General features: G+C 36.8%; 1 protein-coding gene across 5 annotated transcripts in view; it reads left to right on the top strand.

Moving 5' to 3' along the window:
- Positions 1-19,937, top strand: part of LRBA (LPS responsive beige-like anchor protein) — a 361,227-nt gene that overhangs the window by 115,137 nt on the left and 226,153 nt on the right. For all 5 annotated transcript variants that reach the window (XM_088164094.1, XM_014878944.2, XM_088164093.1 and 2 more), the window contains 2 exons: positions 396-460; positions 10,930-11,038. In XM_088164094.1, coding sequence (XP_088020220.1) covers positions 396-460; positions 10,930-11,038 — 174 coding nt within the window. The remainder of the gene's footprint in view (positions 1-395; positions 461-10,929; positions 11,039-19,937) is intronic.

Raw genomic sequence — 19,937 nt, 5'->3', positions numbered from 1 at the left:
TACAACAGGAATTTGTGTCTAAGGAATGAGCTTTGCCTTAATGTGAAACAGTTTCTAGCACTATCATGGTTCAATAAGGCAAAAGGCATCTGTGAACCGAGCAAGTTCAGGATTATTACATGACATAACAAAGGAAAATGGTGGAATCCTTTGGGGGATGTTTTTGGATTTTCTTCTCCCCTTAATATGACCTTAAGTAAATGATGCTGTGCTGTTCCTTCATGCTGGCATTCATTGCTTCCTGATGAGCACACAATTAATGCTTTGTGTGTTTGCTGGTGGTGCTGTAAGTTGCTAAAGCTGAAAAGAAAGTGTATGATTTTGTCTCTGAAAATACCTCTTCCAAGTTTAGTTTTTATACAGCTAGTTTTCTCTTCTTTTTTGTCTTTACCCAGGAGTGGCAAAACTCTATACAGAAGAATGCTGGCCTGGCCTTTATTGAGCTTGTCAACGAAGGAAGGTAAGTCACAATATTTGATAGCACCTCTGTCTTAGCCTTCAGGGAGTTCTGTGCCTTGAAACTTTTTAAAAATAATTTTTCTTCTTCCTTTTTGTGTAATTTTCTTTCAGTTTTACAAGCATGGTTTTACGTTCTTTAGTATTTTGCTTCAGTTCTAATTCTGAATATGGGATTTTGCAGAATTTTAATGCTCTTTAGTTTCATTAAATACTTTGCTTATCTGTGTGTCATGGATTTTCTTTCTTCCTGTCCTTGTGTACTGGTTAATGTTGAAACTATAATTTGTATTCAGCTAATCTCTTGAGAAAGAGAATTGATATTTGAAAGACATTACTGCTAGGAATTGTAAGATAAGCCTCTGTCTCAAAAATTAGATTCCAGTTTGCTCATTTATTTCTGATCTATCTCTTAAACTAGAAAGGAGGAGAGTCCCTCTAAGGAAAAAAATCCTCTTAATATTACCAATTAGTTTAATGTTCTATCCATAACTTTATATGTATATTATTGGAACTTATAGAAAATGACAGTGTAGGTGATGAGGCCATGCTCTTTGACTTGTAGTCAGTGTTCAGAACCATCAATATTTTCTTCATTACAAATTGATCGTTGAGGCAGACTAAGAGCAATATTTACTTCTTTTCTAAAGGGTTTTTTAAAAGATGTCTTAAAGAGTTAGCTAAGGTGCATTTTAAGAAATGCCATGTATTTAAATGTAACTTCTGTTAGTGAGTAACTTCAGCTAATAAGAATCCAAATAGAAAATAAATTTTATGTGATTAGGACAGCTACTGAATTAAAAGTGGAGTAATTTATCACATAAATTAATATGCTATCTATATATCTTTTTATCATTGTAGGAATGGGAGAAATTACTGTTTGTGATTTTTTCTTAAGATGTAGATGTTCTCAAGATACATAAAAATAATGGCCAATTTAATGGGTTTTAATGGTTGCATTTCAGTTTATGGTAGGGGAAACACCATTCTGAGGCAGGAAAAACATTTTGCTACTAGTCTTGATCCCAAGGGCCAAGGTAAAGTAACAAGGGTGTTCAGTTACAGTGTTAAGATCTAGCCTATAGTTGTTTCCTATTATGTGAGGCTGACCTGTCCTGACCTTACTTACAAAATGCCTGCTATAAATTTAGCCCTTGATTAATGTTTTATTAGCATAGATAACATAGAGATCCCACACACATGTAAACCACAATGTAAGGTTCATCTGTGTAAGATGATTATCATGGACAAATCAGTTGCTGAGACCGAGCTGTGCATGGCAGTCACCCAGTAGCCATTCAGCTCATCCAGGTCAGGATTTCTATCAGTAAACTGTTTGGAATTGACTATTTTCTCTTCAAAACATGCAGTGCCCATCACAGACAGATGGAATCACTCCCCCACCTCCATAAACAACATCAATAACTTAGAGTCTAGCCTGAGCCAGAGTGGTTGTCTCAGGGACAAATGATCCCTTGAAGACTGGGAAGTGTGGTTTTGGTTAGCAGAAAATGTCTGTGTAATTGTTACTTCATTTCATTTCTGACATGTAGCAGAGTTGGGTTTTCTTTTAGGTTTTTTTTTTTTTTAAAGTGGGAACATAACATTCATTATGGTGAAGAGGAGAGGGGATTAATTTCTTAAAAATGGCTCCTTTTATCTGTCTCCATTTTCCTCCATTGCTGTTTATAGGAGCCTTTATAGTTACTGCTGAATTGCGGTGCTTTGTGGCTTTTCAGCATTCACTAAAATGAAACTATTATCCCTCAAATGATAGGAACTGTATTCCAGAAATACTCTTTCCTTCTCTTTATGCAGTTGGCACATTATTTTTCTTGCACATATGCTAACATTTGGAGTAAAACATCTCAGACCTTGTATTTTATTGTATTTGCTATTTTTTGTGTGTTTTTGCCATAGCATTATCGTCTTAGAAACTCCATAAGCTGAAGTCTTTTAATTGAAACTTAAGAAAATATCTACAGTATACTGATTTAGACTTTAGCTGCATAATTATATAATAAAAGCTGAATATTAAGTTCTTTCTACAAATGCACAAGAAAATATGTCAAGGTAGCTGTAGAAAGGACAGAACTGGTTCAGCACATAGGGAAGTATGTATATAGGGCACCATGACATGAGAGTTAAAATAAAGAAATAGGAAGAACTGCCTAGAATTTGTGGAATCACAGAATTGTCTGCTGCCTTGGTGAGGGGAATTTGATCACCCTATAATCTTTGTAAACCAGAGTTTTATTCCTAGTGTTTATTACTAGATTTTTTGGACTAATGATGCTATAGGATATTCCAGCTCGAGGTGTGTCCTACTATTTTGTTTTTTTTACTGGGCAAGTAAGATGACTGAAAAATCTTTCTGGAAGAAGTCTGGAAGGGGAGAGATGTAAATCTCTTCTTCTACTTACTTTCAAATGTATTTTTTGCCTTTATGTGAAAGGTATGAATGTACCTCTCTCTCTCACAGCAGTTGGAAGTTTTATGTTTAGGCTTGCCACGTTTTGGCTAGGATTCCCTGGACAGAAATATGTGCAGAAAGTTTGCCTCTGGGACTCATAAGGTCTGTAGCATGTGTGCTGCATTCAGAATGTGTTGGGCTGAGTTTCCTCATGTTCACAAGTAACTAATGTGTTCCACAGAAGAGTTGCTCCCTGCCTTTCCAGGTAGATCACACCCACTTCACGTGTAGAACAGAACTGATTAGTTTGTGCCCAGTGAAATTTTGAGTGTTGAACTGGAAGAAAATCTTTAAACAGGAGGCTGGTATGTGGAAATACAGAACTGTGAACATGCCTAAAACTGAAATACACAGCTGAAATCCAGGTTACAAGTGTGGTAAAAAGAAAAAAGTCAGCATAGCAATCCAGGAAGCTACAGAGTGTAAGTGAAAAGGTAAAGGAGCAGGTACTGGAGAATAGCCTCTTTCTGTGCAGTAAAAGACACACGAATTTCAGTACATTGCTACGTTGAACATTAATCTGGCTTTGGTAAAAAGTACTAAGTATTGTTCTCTGTTATTGTAGTGTCTGGGAACTCTATTAATGCTCTTTGAAACCTTGTTAAAAAGGTGCCTGTACCCATGGCTCCTCCACGTACTGAGCCATCTGTGCAGCAGAAGGATAGGTTGTGAAATGTTTTCCTTAGCCTGCTGAACTTCTGTCAGTCTGGATTTCATTCTTTGTGCTTGCCTTTCACTTTGGGTCCTCCCTTTAGGGAGAGCCTGTTTTGGAGCCTGAACTTAGTGGTGAGGGAGTTTGTTCACCAGAACCATCCTTTAGGTGGGATTTAGTTCACTGCCATGGCCAGCCCTCTCCTTTGGAGACTTCCGAGGTGCCCAGACTGATTCCTTTTTTACACCCTGGAACTAATTATGTTTGCTCCTTATGCACAAGATGGTGGAGCTGTTATTTATGAACTAAAACAAGCACAGCTTTGTTTTATTTCCTCGCATGTACAAATGCCTCTTTTGCTAGAGCCTGATTTCCTGTACTTGACTGGTTAGTGAGCAGCTCCTGTGCTCTGTGAAGGTTAAAACTCTCTGCTGTCGCTGTGATTCATTAGCACACTTTAGTGTGAAGCATCTCTTATGCTGGATCTTGTTTTCTGTATCAGTCAGGGCACTAACAAACGTACTCGAGCTCGAGACCAGGCATGACAGTTATTATCCCCTTTGGGGTGATAATGGGTTTGGCATGGCAGGGGTTGAGGGATCAGTCTCCTAAGCATGCTGCAGCAATTATTCTTTCCAATTTTCAGTTGAAGAGACTCTTGAAGAGATGCTTAATTTTAATTTTCTCAAGCACAGTTCTCTTGGCGATCTGAAGAATAACAGAACAGTGTTCTATGCTTGCATTTTTATATGATTGTAAATGAATATTCACTAAAAAAATGTCGTAAAATATTTGGTTTAAAGAAAATCTCATTAAACTAGAAGAATCTATGTATAATTTCCTCTCCTTACCTTTGCTTTTTCAAATCCTTATCCAAACAAGGCAGCCCAAAACATAAGGATTCACAAGTGTATCCATGTTTTTCTGTAGCTTCTTTTTTTTATTGCCACGTTCTTTGTTGTCGAATGAGGAATGAAATCTAATCAAAATTCTCCCCTCTATATCAGAGCCTTTTCTAATGTGTCTTTCAGTGTAGTTGAAAACAGCTTTTTATTTTCTTCTCCCAAAGGAATCTTGCAAGGGATTTTGTGCTCCCTTGGATTTAAAGTTATTATTTTTGAGACACTATAGCCTTTTATTAAAAATATTTATCAGAATGATACAATTAATTTAAAAGTTATTGGGAGAAGAAGGAAGGCAAACAGAATGCAAATTTAACATTCTTAGCAAGTAGAAACTCCATCAACCAACTGAAAAAAGTCCCAAACCTCTCCAGAAACAATCAAATGCAAGTGGTTTTATTCTCTCAGTACATAAGATCTAATATTATAAAATCTGGAATGCTGTAATCATCTATATTTCTATAGCTGAGGGGGATGGCGAGGAATTTAAGAGCTGTGCTAACAAAATTTTAACATACGTCACCTGCTGTTCCTTGTCTTAAGTTGTATGCATTGCTTTTGACTGATCATGGATGCAAATATTTTTAATATTGAAGTGCTTGGCAATCAAGCTGGCTGGCCAATTGCTTGGATGCTTTCTGGATGGAAAATGGGGGACAGATGTAGGCTGCCCCTTTCAATTGTCTCTCACTCGCAGCGCTGCGGTCACTCTCAAGGAATGAATGTTGGAGGGTTGTGTTGCCATAGAAGCAACTACTGTGATGGAAAAATACTTAGAAAAATAGAGCTATTAATGAAAAAATGGATGATAACTGACAGACTTTGTGCATAATTGACCAAAAAAGGCTCAGGAGAAAAATGATAAATGCAGTCTGGTCCAAAGTAGAATTGATTACTGCCAGTCCGCTCCCCTTGCTGCATCCTCCTTGCCCTGAGATTCTGATGACATAGAACCTGCACCTCAGTCTTGTTTTGTAAGAAAATAGACATGTTTCCCACATTTCCTTGCTTTTTGATTTTTAACAACCCTTTCTGTTTAAGTGGTATGTTTTGTAAAAGAGATTTTTGATGATTTCTTTTCTGAGTCTTGATGTTATTGTTTTGGTTTGTTTAAAAAAAAGAGAAAGCAGCTTTGTTAGTGTGTGAATTTGAATACATAAGATCATTAGGCTAGACTTAAAACAGCATTTTAGATGTGCTGAAAATTAGGAATTGCAGCCTGGATGTGTTTCAGAGTTGGATAAGTGACTTGAGTGTGGGGTTCTTCATGCTACCTAATTTTTTTGTGTGTACGTGTGTGCACTAAGGTATACTGTGATGTACACAACCATTTTTTATTTCATTGAGTTTTGAAGGGTATGTATGTGACAAAGGTAGGATTTCCTTGTGAGAATATATAATAAATTTTCTGGATTTATGAAAAAGGAAATTAATAAATCACTTTTGAGCACCTGGAAATTTTATTATTTTTTTTTAATGTAGAAAGTTTTTGGTACCATCTGCTTTTAAAAAATAAATTATTGCAAGAGTAACAAGAAGGTATCTGTGCTGTATTGTGTGTGCATACCTGTATTGTACTATTGCCGTGTGATGGGGCATTTTCAGAAATCATTTCTCATTGTACTGTGCAGTGGCTCTGAAATGTGAACACAACAGTTTTCTTTGGGCTCCTAGACAGAAAATATTGGACTGGTGTGTTCCTCCCTCAGCTGCCTTTTCAAAGTTGTGATTCATTTCATGCTAAGGGATGTCCAGGTCAGCATTTTCATGAGTCTGCACAGTTTTGGGTGGGGCTGTTTTTATGTTTTTGTTTTATTTTTTGTTTGTGTTCATTGTGTTTGTTTTTTTTCTTCTACTTTAAGTCAATAAATTTATTCAAACTTCAGTCTTTAAGACTTTGTGGAGTAACTATATTTTTTGAGAACTCAGTAGAGTATCTGTAAAGTATCCGTGTTCCACAAAGCAATTGTAAAACAACCTTGTAACAGTAATTCCACCACTTAGCACCTTGAGCAGTCAGATCCCATAAAAGCCCATGTGTATCCATGTAGAACATGCCCCCTTTTGAAGTGAGAGAATCTCCTACATGCCAGGTTTATGAGGAAGGAGTTCAGGTAGGAGAAGTTACCTTGCTTGGCTGTCTGAGTTCTCTGTTGTGGAACACCTGGAACTTACAGTCTCTCCCTGCAGTACTTTGTGATAGATTTGTGCCTAAACAGCTTTGGTCAGTGTCACCTTAGAGGCTTTTTTCATACTTGGACTAAAACTGATAATTGTTAGACATCAGTAATACTAACCCAGAATTTGTCAATCTCTCACTTGCTTTTGCTTTGCACATAGTTTTCTGTTTATTTTTTGCCTCTGGTACCTCTTAAGTTCTGCTTGTTGTAAGGAGAAGCTTGACTTTTTTACTTGCTCATCTAAGCATTCAGTAGCCAGAAATGAGAGGAAGACTTTTAGTTCTGTGTCTCACAGTTTTCCAGCATAACAATGAAAATCAGTCTATCTCATGTATTTGGCTGGAACTCCTTCTCTCAGTGGTTTAGCACTTCATTCCTGACCCAGCAAAATATGCAAGTACATATTTAACTTCCAGCATGGAATCCATCCCTATGCTTGTTTTTACTAGACTGCTCATCTTTTCAAAGTTAAGCACATGTTTTAAAACATTTCAGTCTGGAAAAAAAAGTGCTTGGGAAGAAAAGTCATTCAGAGACCTTGAATCTGGTGAGCACTGCAAGCAGAAGAGTAGCCCCAGTATCCAGAGTCTTTACACTCATAGATAATCTGGTCTAACTTCTACAAAATGTGTCCATCCACATTCTTCTTGTGTTAAGGTCAGGAAAATAATAGTTCAATAGCATGTCATAAATAAAAACAAATGAGAAGAGTACCTGTCAGGAAGGTGGAGTATAAATCAGCACATTCAAAACCTTTTTGCTGTTTAATAGTACTGAAAAAATCAGTAGATATGAGAGATAATACAAGCCAAGCATGGTCCATGGATCTTCATACAGATCTTATGAAGCATTAGCAAGAAGGAAATTATTAGACTCGAGATAATCTTTAAGCTTGGGTGTGCATAGTTTGAAAAAGACAACAAATTCCATCTGTATCTTTACTCAAAGAAAGGAAAAGGTATCCTTTTGCTGTAAAAAAAAAAAAATTAATGTGTTTTAGATTAAATTTTTAATTTACTAGAAAAGAACTAATATAATCTAGTTGCTGGGAAACTGAAAAAAATCAGGATCAAAGCACACAAATGGTTAGGGAATTTTTGTTTGTGGATTTTTTTGTCCTTGTTTTAATTGACAGTAATTGCCTTATTATAAAAGTACTTTATGGGAAAATACGGTGTAAAATATCTTTTTGGTCTGGCATAGGTTGCCCAGAGAAGCTGCAGATGCTCCATCCCTGGAAGTGTTCAAGGCCAGGCTGGATGGGGCCCTGAGCTAAACCTGGGATAGTGGAAGGTGTCTCTGCCCATGGCATAGGGCTGGAGATCATCCTTAAGGCCTTTCCAACTGAAACGAGTTTGTGATAAATGAAATTGTTTTCAGGAAGTTATTCATGATCAAGGACCACTGTGATCCTTTAAATCCATGAAGTGACACTTACTGTCTTACTGAGGACAATCAGATGTTTTTAAACATTTTTTTTTTCTTAAGAAGACAGTATTTGTCTCTCAAAGTTACCTGAACTAGGTAATTCAGTTTATATGCTCTCCCACATGTACAAAATGTGTTGTGTGTAGTTTGGAGTTGGGTTAATCCTTCAGCAAGAGTCAGTTCCTGTCCTTGCCTCAGCAATGGTCTGCTTGCCTGGGAACAGTTGTTTTATTGAGGGCAGTGAGCTACACTTAACAAATTTCTGTTCAACATTTTGTTTCCCTTAAAGGGAAAACTAGCAGCTGCCAAGGTTCCCAAATTTGTGTTTAGTAGGTGATTAAAACTTCATTTTCAACATATAAGCAGAGGTGTGTTCATTTATACAGGTGCTGTGAGCTCATATTTGCCTTTGATTTTTAATGATGGCTACAGACTCCTCTATTATATCATGCCATCATTACATCTATATAAAAATATATATATTTATTTTGCGAAGTTCCATACTTAAGTGGTAAATTCCAAGTAGAAATCTGTGTGGTATGCCATGTATGTGGATACTGTTTTCATAAAGAAACTCCAAACTGCCCTAGATGATAATGCAACTTGAACTGTTTGTTGTAAGAGAACTAATCCAAGCATGTGCAGTGTTTGGAAACGGTTGAACTGAAAAGAAAGATTAAAATTTTAAGTTCTTGAATGTGAAAAAAGAAAGTCTCAGTTTCATCAACCTGGCCTTCTCCTGTGTGGTAGAGAAAGTGAGGAAAGTGTGTGGGATTAGTAAGGAGGTCTAGGGGTGACAGAAGAGACGTCTGAGCCATAGGAGACAAAGCTCTTCCTGGAGCTTGAAGTGTATTTGTTTTCACTAGGTACACTTCTGGTCTGTCTGGACAACGTTGTTCCTGTGTGAGAGAATGTAGTTTGCTTTGTTTGGAACACATCCATCCTTTCTGGACATGTATAGCAGGTGCTGGGCTGCTTACTGGTTTTGTTTGGTACATAAAAAGGAAAACCATGTTGTGAAGTGTTAATTATTATATAGGGTGATTTCTTAAACAGATGAAGGAAAAGTAGGACTCAGTGTATAATTAATGTTAGATTAAAAGTAGACCTTTTAGAGGACAGCTGGTATTTTTCAGTCTGATCAAGCTAGCAGAAGATATTGGTATTGATAAACTCAGAAAATAATGGAATACTGTCCAACTGTGTTACATGCAACTTGTAATACATGGTATCATAGCATGTGAGCATTTGTGATCCCCTTAATTTTTTAAACAGTTCTTAGTTCAGTTAAAAAAAGTTTGTCTAAATGCTTATGTGTCAGGTTTGAATGTGCTACTGGAGGTGATAGAGAAAGAGTCAAACAGTTGGAATCTGCCCAGACTGTGCAGTTACTTTTACAGTTTCTTGTTGCATGCAGATAAATTGGCAGAATTGAATGTTTGTTGCTCAACAGCTGCATCCATTCTAATAGTGACTAAAAACAGAGAAAAAAAATAAAAGAGTTGTAATGTGGTTTTAAACTAGTGGTTTTTGTACAAGCTTCCCCAAACAGAAGGTGAAGTCAGTGAATTGTGCATATTTCTCATATCAAGACTTCATCCATGGGGAGAGACTAATCCACCAACTTGGCTGGCTCCTGAGCCTTGGAATGAGAGGGGCAGTGAACAAAGAGCTTCAGGTGTTCCTCTGCCTCTGGATTTCTTCTCATGGGAGCAGACATGTGACCTGCAAGTCTCCTGTACGTGTGGAATTCTAAAAGCATAGGAAGAGAGACAGCAGAGCGTCACTCTTTCAAACATACAGTAAGAGACAGGTGGAGCCTTATTTCAGATAAATAAGTTATTGTGGTTAAAAATAACATTGGATACATTAGAAGACATCCTGCATAATAAATCCTGTGGTTGTAAAAAAAGCCTTTCAGTACACTCTGAACTTGTTGAAATGTACTTTAGTTTATATGTGCAAGGAAAGCAAGTGATTTTATGTTCTGCTACTCTTTTTTCTACAACTGGAAACCTTACCAAAAAAACCGGTTTAGTAACAGATATTTTAAAGAACTAATCAGTAAAGCATGTAATGGATTATCTGGTGTATCTTTGAGTGAACCTGTGGAAATATGCACTTTCTAAAACAGTGTGGCTCCTGTATAGCCAGTTTTAACTTTATGAATCCCAATGTAACTAATTAAAAAGGAAATGTTTTTGGTAACAATATGTGAACTCAGAGAATAATTGGGTTGTAATTCAATCTGTCAGCTCTGCTGCCATTCATAAACTCAGGGTTTATGAAGGCCTCAGAAATCTCACTTTGAATTACAGCTTTATTCTGTACATAACGTGGAACAATGTATATCTTAGCATTTCATTTGTGAGACTGAGAATGTTTTATAATCCTGAAAATATTACTTAAATGTATACTTACCGTAAAATTTCAATCTTGCATTTGGAGGAAGAACTATATTGCATTGCATTTTTTTTTAATTTAGATTTTACATCAGTTATGTTAGAGCTTTAACTGTGGATGTTTATATGCAAAAACTGCTTACTTTATATTGTGGTGGATGTGAAAGATTTTCTTTACATGTCTCTATTTCAGGTAAAACAAATGACTGTCTGGAGTGTTTACATTTTGTTTAATATTTACTTTGGTTTACTATCGAAATACAATTTTACTAGTTGCCAGAGAATTACCCTCCAACCTTATTTATACTGTTTTCTTAGCGCAATAAAGTCAGTCATAAGAGCCCAACATATTTGCATATATATACACTGTATTTCCAGATTTTTATTTTTGGACTTCATTCTTTTAAGGCAGTTCTTAAATCTTCTCTGTCCTCAGGTTGCTGAGTCAAACCATGAAGGAGCATCTGGTACGAGTGGCTAATGAAGCAGAATTTATCCTGAGCAGACAGAGGGCAGAGGATATTAACCGCCATGCTGAATTTGAGGTAAGAAAGGAAACCTTGTTTAAAAAAAGCAGAACACCAAAGCTTAACCATCCCACTGTGCTTGAGGATTCCAGGCTGAGATATGGGCTTTGCAGGCCTCAGGAGGTTCCACTCTGAAAGGTGCTTTGCGGTCTTAGGGTGATTTGATAAGTTTGCCACTACCTCTGATGGAAAAACAGGCTGAGCAGAGCAGCTCAGAACTTGTTGAAATCTGCACACTGTAGATTGTAGGGGAAAGGATTTTATCATACCAATGCTGCTCTTTTCCATTTAGCAAATATCACTGTGTGTGTTAGAGCTGCTTAGCATCACAGTCAAGATACAGGTCTGAAAAAAATCACTTTGCTGAAGATAAGTGCTAACAGCCTGTGAAGTGCAAAATGAGAAATTGCTTTCTTTTTTCTTTTTGTATCATCTGCTATTTAACTAATCCCTCTCTAAACCCGTTCTCCTTATGTTTTACATGCCTCAGTGTGGTTTAGTTATGTTTTCATACTTTCACCCCACTTAAGGGAATCTAAAGTGAAATGATGGTCTCTGTTTTTGTAATAAACTTGTGTTACTTCTAACAAAAATACAAGCCTGTTTTCTGCATCACTTTGGTCATACTCCCAATTTAGGATCTTGGTTACATTATATATCAGCTTTCCCTGTGCTTTAATTATTGGGCAAATGAAAATGAAGCTAAATCACTCTCAATTCACTAATATTCTACTTAAAGAGTACTTTGTCTTTCTTCTGTCATGTGATATTACTTGTGGTTTTGTTTTTAAAATGAAGCATTAAGAGATGGAAGGCACATTTGTGCTTAACGTATTTCTAAACTGTTTTCCTCTTAAATCTTCACTTGAAAAAATACTCCCCAAAGATGAAAGCATATTTGTCTTAGACAGTGCTTATGTTCTAAAGGTCATCTGTGTTGGCCCCAGGATTCAAGCTGTGCGTTGTCTAATAACATATCTGCACTTCATCTAGAGCTAGTTACCCCCTCCTGCAAACAGAGATGTTGGAAGGTATCTACAGTACCGTTCTGCAATGGTGAAATAGCAGGCATGTTTCATTTATTACATCAAGGGTTTGGCGACAGTCCTGTGGAGATGAAAAGTGCATCCTTTTACTCCGTTGCCTGATAATCATTGGACTGGGACATGCTTGACATCTTTTGCTCTGGATTTATGCAGAAACTCCATGCATGACATGGTGTTATTGATTAGATGAACAGCCCACTTTTTTCCTTCAGATGCAAACTATTTGCAAAGAGGGGTGTGTGTGTGTAGGAAATGTGAGAGAAATGAAGGGTTCTGTCATATAAATACAGGCTCTCTGTGAATACAGTTGTTCAGTGACAGCTGCACTCTTAGCCCGAGTTCAGCCTCAAGATACCTTTTATGGTGTCTGGAAGAAATTTAAACAGAGCATCAACTTACATTTTTAATATAGCTCTGAGTTCTGATGTGACAAGTCTCTGGGATGAGAGTTGGCTGATATTTTAGGCTGATGCTGGTTTGAATATGTCCTGTCTCAATGGTGGTGGCTCAAGAGGTTTAAGTCATCAGGTGAACTTAAATGGAAAATGGTGTACTTAAATATCAGCAGTCTGTTTATCCAGTTTAGTTTTGTTCCTGTGTTGGAAAAGCTTTGATCCAGCATGACTTCCCCAGGTGTAGAAACTGAGGATATACAACTCTTGGATTCTATCACATGTGTAAAGAACCTGATGTCTATGGCAGACTTCAGTCAGTGTTGTGTTCCTTCGTGGAAAGAGGAGCCATTAGTCATATCCATCTGAGTCTGGAGGTACCACATTAACAATCAGAAGATCTGGTGTGCCATGTTTCATCTGTGTCTTACGACGTGATGGCTGAAGAAAGTGAGCAGAGGAGTGATCCTGTAAGATTTAGCCCATGAAAATGTGGGTTTGATCACATGAAAAATTGTTTTGTGCTTCTGGTAATTGCTAGTTGCAGGCTTTTTAAAGAAATGGTTGGGATGGGCATGTGTGGTTCAGATCAGAAGGAAGTTTTGCCCTCTGATTGCTATGGGGAAAGGAGATTAAACTGGTTGAGGAGGGATAAAGGCCCTCAGATGAGAAATAAGGAAAGAATTTACTATTAACCATTTTTCCTTTTCATTCAGACTTGCAAGTCTGGTGTATCATATTGCATATGAAATAATCCATGTTAACACTGGGTCAGCAAAAATCCAACCCCCAGTTTTCTTTTTAAAGATCTTTAGTATGTTTAGTGCTCCCTGATTGTAATTCTCCATTTCTAAAAGCCATTATAAAGATGAACCTTGCAATATCTGAGTTAGATTTTGAAGAGGTTTGCACTATGTTGTAAGGACAGTTTAAAAGTAAAAGGCAAATTTTCTTTTACTTTTTAAAACTGAAACCTGGTATTTGGAGCACAGAGAGGTGGGAGAAAGCAACGGGAAATTTAGGCAAGCTTCATAATGAAGGTTTCTAGTTATGTATAATTGTATATATTCAGTTATAAATGGGGTAAAGATGGTCATTTTAAGAGGAAGGAAAAGCCTTGGAAAGTAGGTAATATGGGAAAAGCACTGCTGTGCTGAAAACTGCATTTTGGAAATGTGATGCAAGAAATTTATTGACAGGTGGTAGTTCAAAAGTTGCATGGGGTGCCACTGCCACTCCTGTTTGGTTCTTAATTCATTGCAAATGCAGGAGAGATGTTTTCCTTCCAGAAGTGGTTTGAGAAATGCCTACCTATCAATTTTGTCCCATCCAGGAGGAGACAGAGAAGCAACAGCAAATGCAGCACATGTGAACTTTGCTGTGTAACTCTGGCTGGGCTTTGCTCTGTCTCCATGTGCTGGGACCCTGCATTGGTAAGAACATGGAGAGAAAACCTTTCCATACAGTGGCGTGACCAAAAACATGGGAAGAGTCTCTGAAGCAAGGATAATTTTAGATTTTGTTTTCTTTTTTTAGGATTCTTGTTGCAGTTTGTGCTATAACTTTGGATATGCAGTAAACTGAGTGGCTCAGTGATATAGATTTAAACTGAAAGGAATAGAAAATAAATATTTTCTATTCTACTTGTGCCTTCTCATGGCAATTTTCTCTCTTTGAGAAACTTAGTGTCTTTTCACTGCTACCTGTAAAAGGAGTAGTTCCATCAATGCATGTAGACATACAGGGAGGTCACCAGGAAACCTGAGACAGTCATTTTTCAGTGTGATTGAGCCTCAAAGAAGCCTGATAAAGGAATATTCTACTCATTTCTGTGAATGTGGCAATGTGAGCATTTCTAACATATACCTTATAACCTTAAATTTTCTCCATTGTCCCTGGGATTTATATGTACACATCTCTTAGGTGTTTTTCAAAATGTCACCTTTGGTGTTTGGCAGAGTTGAAAATCCTGAAGAGGAACCCCTTTATGGTAGTTTCATGCTACCACTCAGATTGTTTTCTAGAAATGACCTTGAAAAATGTGGTAATTCTCACTCTGTCTTAGATTATCTGTGCAGGCTGCTGTGGAGTCAGGCCTATGGGAATAATTGGATTTGGTGTGAGGAGGGGGAGGGAATTTTGTACTCTAATTGACTTTATTTTATAATTTATGACAGGAGTGCCCATTGCCTTGGCTATGCCTCCTGTCTTATATAAATCTCTTGATGTACTTCTGGGTGAATATACATATTTATAGAATTCTAAATAAGTAAACCTGAAAGGTTTTTAGGCCTAGACTGTTCAGTGTTTTATCTTTCTAGTGAAGCTTTAGTTTGCTCTTGGGTGTCACTACTGGATTTAGGCAAAAATCTGTGATACCAAGTCTCAATGTTTGAGTTAAGTATTTTTGTTGACTACTCCAGGAACATGATTTCTATTTATTTATTTAATTAATTATTTATTCTTGTTTTTGGTGTTTTGGATTTTTTTTTCATGGAAGATTCACATTAAAAATAAGAAAATTGGGGGAAAATGCACAATACAAAACTATTCATAATGTTGTGGATTATGGTGTGTAGCAGGACAGTGGAGAGTACCACAATAATTTTTAGAATGTTTTCTATAATGAGTGGACAAGGATTCTTCATTCTCAGGAAAACAAACCCCTTGATACTTTTTTCAGTAAAATGTTACTGCTACTCTAATTGGCAAAATAACCTGCCTCCTCAGAGTGTCGTTTTTGAAAGATTATGTGGTGTCATCCCCTTGAATTTTTGGTCTTATTTCTTTCAAATTCTTGTCATCCATAGAAATAGGAAGTGCTGGCATTCTTGTTATTGGCTGTTTCTGTTGATTAACTGAGAATTTCACATGACTTTCCCTTTGCATTTGTTATAAATCATGCTAGGCAGCCAACTTCTCTGCATGATTTCTCTTCAATAATTAAATCTAGCATTTCCAGCTGCTGTAGAATTTGTCGCCCTTTTGTGTTCAGTTATGTTTTTTCATGCGGAAGACTTGGACTTCCTCACAGTTTTAATTCTTACTCAGTGTCAATTTACAGGCTGTGGTAATAAACAGAATGTTTTACTTCATGGCTCATGCTGGGAAATGAATCTTCAAACTGGTATTGCCTTGACAGAGGTGGGATGCAAGGCTAGGCAAGCGTTCCAATAGTGACTTGGATGGAGCTGTTTGCTTTTAGTTTCCTTGGCAGAAGGCAAAATCCAGTGCTACCCTTGATGGATAATCTTCTGTATTCCACATCTTTTCCCCTTTGGTGCACTAAGCATTAAATGTTGGAATATGTTACTTGTATCAGAGGAAGTGACTAAAAATTGCTGCAAGTCATTTCTGGCAGAATATCCCTAAGTCAAAGGGAATGTTTGAGAGCCCTTGAAAGAATTATGGAAAGATGTTTAGTGTTTTTGTAGTTTCTGTAGATTATTGTTGCTTCTCTGTGTAATAAGAAGTGTGGGAAAAGACGTTTTAATCCTTGACTGGGTCTCTATTCTCCATAGTTTACTAGTGTTTTTCACAAAAGTTGCTTTGTTACAGAACCTGTGCATCAAAAAATCCTTCTGTGGCTCTTGCAACATCCTTTTATATTCAGCGTTTTTCAGCACACTTAATCGTAATGTTCTTATTTATTAAAACCAAAGGTTTTGTATGATTTCAGTGGGAATTATCTCTTTAAGAGTGGGTCAGCAGCGATGGTTCTCCACAGAACACACGGAGATAAAGGATAGTGCAACCCAAAAGTTGTCATTAAGACTGCAAAAATGTAATGGGGCAACATGAAGGGAGTTAGATGTTCTCTCACTGAAAAATAAAGCTTTACACATATTGTTATGAACGGGCTCGACTCTCTCAAATTTTTAAATAAATGCTGCCCTTTGCACTGGGACGTTTAGGTGTTACAGCACCATCTGTCTGTCAGTAGAAGGAAGAAAAAAACCTGACTTTTATTTCTAAATATATTTTTGAGGTATTATAAACACTTCAGAGTGCTGAGCATAGGAGAATATTTTCTTTTCCATGGGAGGATTAACCAGTTTTGTTCTGCTGCAATATGTTGGCAAGTCCCAAACTAGGAGATTAAATTTCTTTTATTCCTGAGGTGGCGACTTTTGGGATTAATTGTCTCATGTGAAACGAAGGAGACTAACCAAGTGTAATTTGAAAAACAATATCCAGGAAGGTCATGCACAGTGTTTTACAGTGTTTGAGGTTTCAACTTTCTATGTCCTTTCTTACTTCTTTTACATATTTAACACATCTACTTATTTTTCTCTTCCTGTGAATGATAAACTTCTTTTTAAAAACTATTTATCCCCTCTCATAAGGACTGTTACAGATTATTATAGAAATTGTCAATCATCGTAAATAATCTACTCTCCATAGGTCTTTGAATTTGTCTTTTGTTATGGGAATGCATCTTAACTCCATCATAAGGTGTTCCTATCTGCCCTTACCTCATCCTGCCTTTCTTTAAATACCTTTTTGGCATTCAGACTTGGTGAGCTGGATCTTTCCTGTCAATGTCTCGAGTGGCTTTTTGAAAGAAATCTAATGAAGCCTGACTTCTTTTACAAAGCCAATGATGGCTCTTGCCAGTGTGTTTATTCCTTTGTTTGCTTTTTGCTTGAAACACAGCTCCAAGTTTGCATTTTAGATTTCTTATTGCCGTGTTGCTCCTTGCAGTCCTCCCGAGTCCATTTGGAGTATTTCTGTCCTCTGGCACTGAGGCAGTTTGAACAAGAGCAATGCAGCTGATGGCTGTGCTCATCCCTGAGTTATTCTGGATCACCTGAGTGGACACTGCCTGGTCTCAGCAGTTGTTCTTGTCCCAGTGTTCTTTTATAACATCTCTGTTCTGTGGTGGTCGTGTGTTCCAGGAGCACTTTTTACTCTTTGATCTTCTATTAGCTCTACAGAGACACCTTAATGGGCTTCCCCCAGCTGATTTGCTTGAAAAATAATTTAATGCTGCCTTTCATGGCTTTATGCAATTGTTCCTCCATCTCTTTTGACCTGCTTCATTCTGTTTTTAAAACTAGCATGCCATAGTTGACATATTTTTCTGTTTTCCTTCTCTGGGGAGACTTACTGAAGAATGCCATTTTCTTTCTACGGTTTAACCATTCCAGCTTTTTGTTTGTTTGTTTTTAAAATAGTCTTCTTTAGGATGGCATATATTTCCTTTGAATCCCTAATATTGTATCTTTTAATACAGATTTTGTGTTGTCTATATTATTATAACATTTTCCATGTTTTTCTGCATCTTTTTATATTTATAATGTGAAAATTAAGCTGGCCAGGTAAGAAATTTCTTGCTTCAAATGAGATGTTCCCATCAGAAATGTTGTTCTCACCTATTCATGAAAAATAAATCAGTATTGTTTACCTTATTTATTATTCATGTACAGATTTTTATGGTAGCTCATGCCAGGTAATGATTCTTCAATAATCTGGACTGAAGACATAGAGTGTAAACATAATGTAATTTTCTAGCACTAACAATGCAAATATCCTGTTTGTGCTTGATTGGATATTTTATTCTAAAATTTCTGTCCAGAGATAACTTGTATTGCTTATGTACCTTTTTAAGAGCAGTGTTAAGAATTGTTCAGCTTTGAAGAAAAAGCACTGGCGACAGTACACATCTCTCCTATGTGTTTTATTGTAACTCAGTTTGATCTAAATGAGAAAGACATTACATTAAAATAATTCTGATATTGGAGTTGACAAGGTCACAGAAGATCTTCAGGGTCTGTATACCTGAAGCTGTTTTTTCTCAGTATTTCAACTGGTAGGTTGGATTTAAATACTCTGCTCAGTTGCAAACGTGAAGTTTTTTTTTATTTTCATTTAGCATTCTTTCCTGTTATGTATTTATTATCTTTGGGCTTCACTATCCAGCCTATAACCCTATGTCAAAGTGTGCATTCTTAAGGAAGAGCTTATTGAAAGGGAAAATGCAGTAACACTCCCCCAGAATACACTCCTGCTCTTCTGCAATTTGAAGTGATGCTTGGGTTGTAAAATGCCTTTTCCCTGGTAGTGAGTCAGGTTGGATGAGGAGACATGGATCACAACCAGTACTTCCTAGAGCACCTTCTGTTCATTACATTGTTGTAATTAATAGAATAAAGCTGTTGCTGATAATGACTGATGCTTTCAGTGCTTACAGTTGGGAGGCTGACTCCAACAAGTGTAATGAAGGATTAATTCCAATAGCTGCCAAATTATGGCAAAAAGGAACAAAGATGAAGGTGAACACACTGGACATATTTTTGTATCTAAAATAAGATTATTTTCTATGTTTTATTATCTAAGGTGAAGCTCTTGTGCTGTTTTGTTATGATGGTGGCTTGGTCTTCCATGCTTTCCCTCCAGTTCCTCACATCTCCTTTGTGACTGAACAATTCTGAGTAGCTGAGTGTCAGCAAGGAACTCTGTCAATTCATTATTCACTCATTCTGCAGACTGTTTTTTACTTGTTTTTTACTGTTTTTTACTGTTGAAACAAACTGACAGGGATTGTACAGTTAATATTAGTTTGACCAGGCTCTTGTATTTTCTCTCCTCTCCTTCTGGAATTACCTCTACTGATTCTTGTCATACACCCTTTCTTTGGCTACCTTTTATTTTGCTTTTGTGATATTGGTCTAGATAAGTCCTGACACCTTCACAAAATGTGACTTTTTAAGTCAAAGTAGTTTGATTATGTGAGTGGAAGATGTGTTCTTACTGATGTTTTAAGAGCTTTGATGAAAAAAAAGGTTGGAGTATTTCTTCTGTTGTTGTTACTTGTAGATTTAACATTTCCACTGTAGGTGAACATATAACTATCAGAACCATTCTGAAAAAAGTATTAATTACAGCATGATAATTTAGTTTCTGTTTTCTTACAGGAACCTGAAACTTCTTTTTTGTTTCTGTTAAAACAGAATATGGAATTGAAGAGTTTTTAATAGCATTAACTTTCAGATGAAATGTTTTCAACTAGTCTTTATAATTCCAGAATTAGAGGAAACATTTATATCTTTAAGACTCTTCCATCAAGGCACAGGGAAGCGAATTATTGAAAAGATAAAAATAAATTTGTTTGCTTTCTGTCAGAGTTCATATCTACAGCCAACCTTGATAGAAGACCAGAATGATTTAGACAAGTTTGCTTTGGAGATTCATAACATATGCTTGCTGGACAGAATTGAGTTATCTCTGCTCTGGAGAGTAAGTTATTGTAGCAGGAGCTGACAGAGATGAAGATAACTGAGGGAAATTCAATTACCTTTTAGTGTTTTCCTTCTAATAGGATTCTTAATGTGAAAAAGATCCTTAGATGATGCGCCTGTGTTGCTTTGTGAGATCTGCTTTGATACCTGCATCCAGAATACAGTGAACTCTTCTTTTCAGGCCTTCATTAAGGATGAAATATGCATCTGATTGCTAAATGGGTGTTAGCTTCTGATT

This window comes from Sturnus vulgaris, chromosome 4 (genome assembly GCF_052056855.1).
Source record: "Sturnus vulgaris isolate bStuVul1 chromosome 4, bStuVul1.hap1, whole genome shotgun sequence".
Lineage (NCBI taxonomy): Eukaryota > Metazoa > Chordata > Aves > Passeriformes > Sturnidae > Sturnus > Sturnus vulgaris.
The sequence above is the reverse complement of the archived record's forward strand: the minus strand, read 5'-3'. Positions and strand labels throughout refer to the sequence as shown.